A 7,079-nucleotide genomic window follows, 5' to 3' on the forward strand; every position below is an offset into this window, starting at 1 on the left:
TCTGGGATTGGTAATGGTAGACAGAGTGAGAAGTCATGTAATTATGACGGAGAGAACAGCGATGGAGCCCATGTAAGTGAGATGCGGTCTAATGATGAAGTTGGGATGGATTATGGGAAAGAAAATGGGGTGGTAATCGAAGATGTTTCACAGGATGATGTAGCTGCTGATATGCCTTCGGAAGTGAGGGAAGAAGAAACTGATAACCATCAGTCCACAACAGATCGGGATCCTTTGATTGATTTAATTCTTCCGCTGCAGTCAGTGCAGGAATCACTTGAAAGAGGTAGATCTTCCTCTCTTTGTCTGCTATTTTTACTCCATTTCCCCGTTTCTGAAATCTGAAGTTATTCGTTGTTTTTCTATTTCTTAATGCTTTGCTGCCATGCCATCCGTGCTTTCATATCATTATGCATTTTACTGTGAATGAGTCAGTATGCGCTTTTGTTTGTCAGTGTTTTGCTTTAAGTTTTATCTATGTTTTAAGGTAAAATTTTCTCCAGTGTCGGATGTACTGATGCATCTACCACTAAAACTTAGAATGGGAAAGTGAAATATTTGCAGACGGAAGAAGGTCAAGACTCCAAGTGGTGATTCATTAGCAAAAGTGTTTCTTGGTTTTTGCCCACTTTTATAGCTTTCCATTTTTACACTCACATCTCCTTGATCATTTTCCTTTCTTAATTTTTCTGTAATGTTTCTCAGATTATGTTGTTTCTTAGTGGTATTTATTTAATTTGTCTTATATTTTTATGTGTGGTTTTCTTACTAACATATATACTCTATAAGGTAAGATCTTTTTAGTATTTTGTTAGATTTTAAATGAGGTGAAAGAATTTACAAAGGTCCCATCTGTTTCGATATGAAGCAGAAAGGGGTGGGGGTGGGGGTGGGGGTTTGGGGGGGGGGGTTTAACTATTTTGTCATGGATTTTGATCCTTGTTTGTTTGGGGCATTTTGGATTGCTTGCATAGAACAAGGAGGAAAAGTTTCCTGCAAAGTTTCAGGGGTTGGTTTGCCAGAAGGTCACAAGCTCCTCTTGCAGCTGAGAGGACCTTAAAAATATAGCTAGCTTGGTGGACCTTGAAAACATAACGTCTGAAAGACCAGAGCAGGCAGTATTGGGCCACTGTAAAGACAGTTCTGATCAATGACCTTGTAAATGCCTACTTTTTGTCTCTTTCAATCAGCATAGTTTCAGGAAAACTGATTACGATCCTGGGTCTTCTTGGCAGAGAATGAAGAAACACCATTAATTCTGGTCAAAATCAGTTGTGTTGTTCTGTGGCAACCATGGAAAATGAGATTTAGATGAAGATCTTTGGTTCTGTGGCTCTTGACATTTCAGATAATGCCTAAGATCATTGCCTGATCTTGGCATTGTTCTTGTGACGCAGTATTAATTGAATGGCTCAACAAATATCAGCTACTTTGAGGTGTAGGATCAACATAAACAAGCCCAGAAGTTGGCATTCTCTACTTGGACCTGAAGATAAAACAATTATCTGGCCAATATACGAGTTAAATATTCTAGCCGAGATTCTCTTGTTCTTAGTTGTTTTACATAATTTTTTTTTTGGGCGGAGGTGTTAATGATTTAATTTACTTTTATCTTAGAAGAGAGTTTACCAAGGTATGTAGATCAGGACTTTAGGGCTATTCCCTTGGGGGTTTCCTGTGGACTGTTCCATTTCTCAGTCTCTGACACTCCTGAATTCGTTCTAGTTCTTGAGATCAACATGGGCTATGCCCCATTTCCCTCTCTCTCTCTCTCTCTCTCTCTCTCTCTCTCTCTCTCTCTAATACAGACACATCATGAGTGAATCACAGAAAAGAATCAACTGCCTTGATGGGACAGCTTTGGCACTGGTCTCATCCTGAAGGTACTTGAGGAAAGGAGATTCAGAGTTTGCGAATCTGCAAAAAAGGGCTAAAAGGCATTCCTAACTGTTTTTATTTTAAGGATCTGAATAGGAACAGGGCGACTTCCCAATTGTATTCCCATGTATAAGGTGGCTGCTCCTAAGTCCTGACATGTTTCAAACACCATATCATTATGGTGACCTTTGGGTGCTATTTTGGAACTGCCTTTGATGGTGGGTGTTATTTTTGGCCAATATTAGGGATCTTATTTGCAATTTACCATTTGAAGTTTAATGTGGAGAGCCTTTTCTGTGGCTCTTCTACGTTGCAACCAATGGGGCTGAGAAAGAAAAAAATCTTTGGAAAGTGGAGACATTTAATTAGTGGCTTAGTGCTCTATATGTGGAAATGAGCACATGCTTCTCTTAGTTTATTTTATTTTGGTTCCATGTAGTTGGATCTGAAGCATGGTTCAAAATCTTGCAAATTTCGCATGTTTCACAAGTTTCGACCCACTTCGAAACGAAACCGGGTACTACAATATAATTGTACATGGTCTCGACTCGTTTCGTCAAAATTTCACAAATTCTGATTGGTTTCACCAAAATGGTTGAACCAGCCCCTTTACAATACCTTGTTTCGTGGGTTTCGACTTTCCTTTCCCTTATTTCATGAATTTCAACTGGGAGACACAGCTAGGAAGAAAAAAAACTCTATTTTGGGAGAGATGAGGATCATGGGGAGATGCCATGCAAGATGAGGATCACGGTTCACATCCACAGAAAAGCTACACTAGAAGATCACATTAGCAGTTCTGACCTGATGAGGAGGCAACTGAGACATGGGAATGGATATATCAAGCTTATCTGGCACAATGAAAGCCATTAGTTTGGGAAAGAGTATTGGATTTGGGGATTGGCATGCACCAAAATTCATAGACTCGAGCCCTAATTCAGTACATCATGGTGATAGTGCCTTGAGAGTGTTGGATCAGCATCGCATTTTGTGTATCCACTGTATGGTGTATATGTAGGTGGAACATCCTTCCAGAGCACTGGTTCATTTGGATATAGTGGTGGGCATGGTGGATCTTCTTCTTAATTAGAACATGGTGGTGGTTCATCTTTGTCGGTAGCATCTTCGGGTTTCCAGCCCAACCATGTGTGCCACCTCTACATCCTTTCAGTTTGAGTGAGCCATTCCTTAGGCTGAGATATTTGGAAAATGTTGATGATGAGATTTATAGATGAGAAGTGATGGACTTTCAAAACAATTGAGCCCAAAACATGTCATGGGACTCATGTGTTGCATTCAGAGGAGTGGCTACGACATTTGCATTGGTATGCAACTTGTGGATTAGAACTGCCTAGAAACTCCACCTGGAATTGAATGGTGAGAGTTGTATACATCTAACATTATTATTTGTTTTACAAATCCAAAGTATGTTTTGCCTGTATTAATCATTTATTTATATGTAAGTTATATGTAGACTTAGGTTAGTGTACAGTGTACTTGTACACTAGCAAACTTGGGTCAATACCACAAGTAACTTTTTGGGCTTTTCTACTGGAACTAAATCATGGATTATGTTAGATATGTCAAAAATGGGTTGTACCAAAAAAAAAAAAAAACTGTTTGGTGGTCGAAACATAGTTTCCACCAAGCCAGGAAAAAGTTCCTGCTTTCCCCGAAATTTCAATGGTTTTGACTGAAATCTCAGTTTTAACCCAGGTTGAAACCCGAGCTTTAGAACTTCTTGATGTGAAGTGTTGTAAACAAAAATATTTTAAGAAAATCCAATACCAGAACACAAAATGCCCCAGTTGGTCCTATACATGGTAGCTTTTTTTCTTCATTTTTAAATATACAACCTTTTAGATTCAACAACCCAGCCGCTAGGACTTACTGTTTGTTTGAGTTACAGTTGACGATAGTCAAACATGAATTCACTAACATAATAATATATTAATATCTAAGCAAAACGTTGCAGCCTGAAAGAACATCAAGAAAAGATGGAGAAAGCTTGGCTTTAATGTCAAAGGAAATGGAATCCCAAATCTAACGAAGAGATCGAGAATTGGGAGTCTGTTACCTTAGATTTCTCTCCATCCCAATATGGTTGACAGTGGCATTGAAGGCAATCTTTCCTACAATATCACAGATAGCCAATGGAAAGGGAGAATCCTTTGTCTTCTCGGCCAACGTTTTGCAAGGACCCCTTTCCAAATCGATGAGGGCAGCGCACAATAAAAAAATAAGTGATCAACATCTTCGGTCGCATTCCAGCAGAGGCAGGATAATAGAGATACAACAATCTGACAATGAATAAGAGAAGACTGCGTTGGCAGGCAGTTGGAAAGGGTTCTCCAGGCCGTGAAACAATGGCAAGGAATGTGTTGTTTAAACTATACAAGCTTACATCAAGGAGACAAGGGCCACGATGCCTAATGAAATCCCAAGCCGCTTTAGAACTGAAGGCTCTAGAGGAGGATGGAGACCAATAACCCTATCACCTGATCCCTGGGGTCTTCTCAAAATAGACAGCAAAGCATCCCACGCACTAGTAAGCAAAGGGGAGGATGACACTGGAGGACGTGCTGTGAAATCTTAATGTACATGGAATATGATTCTCTCTTTTTTATGATGTTTCAGTTTCCATTCTTTTATCTCTTGCATTAGCTTTTACATGATCTAGGGCTCTTGCAATCGAGCTGGGATGGATTTCTTTCTGTACTTGACCCTGCCGCAAGGCACACTTTTGTGAACTTATATAAATAAATCTTGAAAAATTATATGGTTGGAATTGAGAGAATATTCCATTATATTGTGAGATATATGTCATGGGCAGGCACACTGGATATGTCAAGTTTGCATGGTCGCCTTTTGATAGACAGTCGTAGATTTTCCCCTTCATTTATGTACTTGGATGTGTGAAATCCCACATGCATGATTGGTGGGTCATATTAGCTCATTTCCTGTTTTATGCTTCTCACTTGGTGGTGCAGAAGCATCCTGCCACAACAAAAAAATTATTTTGGTTATCCTTACTGGTTTTGGAATTTCCAATGGGATTATTGATATTTTTGGAGCTAGACGTATGTTGCATACATGGTTTTCTCTTCTTTTTTTTTTTTTTTTTTAATGATTTCATGTGGAATTTCCGTTTTGGACTGTAATTGAATGCTTTGGTCCATTTATTTTGCAATTTTAGAAAGCATGAGCTGTACTTTTACCATGTTTGTGTGTTGGGGCCATATATGTTGTCGACCCAAAGACACTTAAATATTTTCTCTCACACTTTTTCCCAAATTATTTTGGTATATCCCTAGGTCTTCTAACTCTAATCTGCATCATATATTCATATCTCTTCTCCTTCGTAGCACTCAATGGCCTCTTTTGCAGATGCCATAGCAAACACCTTTTCTTCAACTTATCCTCTATCAAGGTCACTTCAAATCAATGCAAAATTTATCCTTACTTATTTTATCTTTTCTAGCTTTTCCACCATCCATGTCAACATTCTTACCTTAGTGACATTTTGTTTATGTCTTGTTTCTTTGCCATCCAAAATTTAGCTCCATGCATTTGCACTTCCTGAAAGTGGAGCGAATATAGAAATATAGGAGAAAAGACATGTTCCTTTTTCCTCTCCTTTTGTTCTTTGGCATATCCATCTCTATTTTTTAATATTCATACCTCAACCTATGCAAAAGTATAGTATTTTATTTGGATAATAGCAGAGATTGCACTTTTGACATGACTGGTTGGTACTTCAGTGTTTTGGATCATCTCCTCTAGGAGCCTTGCCTAGTTAATTTCACAGGCACGCACATTAGAAACCTACTTTCTGCAACCTCTGTTATTTAATTGATTGAGGACTGGAGTTATTGGAATCATGAAGGATTCTTTGGGAGTTGATTGTTGGAAGGTCCCCTTGCTTGAAAGCAGGATGTCTAGTTGACCAGAACTTATTCCTGTGTTAAATTTCATTTGCTTGCCGATATACGTCATGCAACTCCAAGTAGCAAGCTGCCATCTATGTCAAATAACGTATTCAAACTTTTTATTTTTTATTATTATTTTTTTGGGAGAAAGAATGCACCCGCTTGCTAAATATGCTCCCACACGCTGTACCATTGGCCCACACACTGGAGTGTACCTGTATCAGCAGGGTAGCGTTCTCTTGCCCTATTTTTTATAGCTGTTAGAAATCCTTTTGTATGTTCCTCTACCAGCTTAGAACCTTACTTTAGAGGGGAATTTTGCAACCCCCACCCACCCCCGCCCCCCACCCCAAAACACACGCACATGCAGAAAAAAAAGAGGACCTTAGTGTGTGATGTGTCTGAGGTTTGTGAATAATATCTGGCAGGCTTCTTGTTCCTCTTTTGCCCTCTTTTTGATACTAGTGTTCTTTCATCTTAACCTTCATCCATTTTGGCATTATCTATATGTGGCTAGCTGAATAAAAAATACTGGACCTTCCACTTCCTTATATATAATAGATATGCCTTCTTCTTGGGATACAGACAATCAGAGTATTCATCCATGTCATGGCCCAATCAGAAAGAGCCATTGGATCTAGTTTCCCGAAAACCAGCAACATCAAGGTGCTTTTTCTTGGTCATATATTTGTTGAACAATTTTCTGGCGTTTCTTCTTCTTTGGAAGTCTTCTAATTGGATTCTCCTTGACTTATGAGCTTACTCATTTCTCATGTGCTACAGTCTAAGTTTTAACTCATGTAATTTCTGGTTCTCTTCAGAACAAGTAGTTGACTGGCTGTCTCAACCACCCTGTTTTCTTGTTGCAGCTTTTTGACGATATTAACCTTTTGTGAAACCATCTGACAATGACCATGCTTGCATTGAGTATAGATTCTTTGTTCAAGTATGAAGGGAAATCACTGGAAGGATTGGCATGTACTAGTAAATGCTATTGGATGGTAGGGGGGTTACTGAAACACCTTTGTGATGCTTCTTCCTCTCATCTCATGATTGGCTGTGGTGTTAATCACTGTGAGACATCAGAGAGGATCCACCCTATCTCATGGTGGTTGAATGTTGATTTTCTTTCCTTCTTGAAGTTATGGTCTTTTGTTCTGGTTATCAGTTTTTTTTTTTTTTAATGGAAACATGTGACCTGTATCAACGTTGTCTTTCCATCATGTTTCTATCTGCCCCACCCCCACCACACCACACCCACCCCCACCCAAA

The 7,079-nt window shown here is 39.1% G+C and overlaps 2 protein-coding genes across 8 annotated transcripts in view; one reads left to right on the top strand and one right to left on the bottom strand.

Annotated features, from left to right (window-relative positions):
• LOC122059593 (protein DOUBLE-STRAND BREAK FORMATION) overlaps window positions 1-7,079 on the bottom strand; it is a 131,802-nt gene that overhangs the window by 52,198 nt on the left and 72,525 nt on the right. The window lies entirely within an intron of this gene.
• LOC122059590 (WPP domain-interacting protein 1-like) overlaps window positions 1-7,079 on the top strand; it is a 10,896-nt gene that overhangs the window by 2,897 nt on the left and 920 nt on the right. For 2 of the 4 annotated variants that reach the window (XM_042622464.1, XM_042622466.1), the window contains one exon: window positions 11-286. The exons of 1 other annotated variant lie outside the window; for it this stretch is intronic. In XM_042622464.1, the coding sequence (XP_042478398.1) occupies window positions 11-286 (276 nt within the window). Of the gene's footprint in view, window positions 287-7,079 lie in introns of all 4 variants that reach the window. One more of the 4 variants, XM_042622467.1, reaches the window with a different exon arrangement.

This window comes from Macadamia integrifolia, chromosome 13 (genome assembly GCF_013358625.1).
Source record: "Macadamia integrifolia cultivar HAES 741 chromosome 13, SCU_Mint_v3, whole genome shotgun sequence".
Lineage (NCBI taxonomy): Eukaryota > Viridiplantae > Streptophyta > Magnoliopsida > Proteales > Proteaceae > Macadamia > Macadamia integrifolia.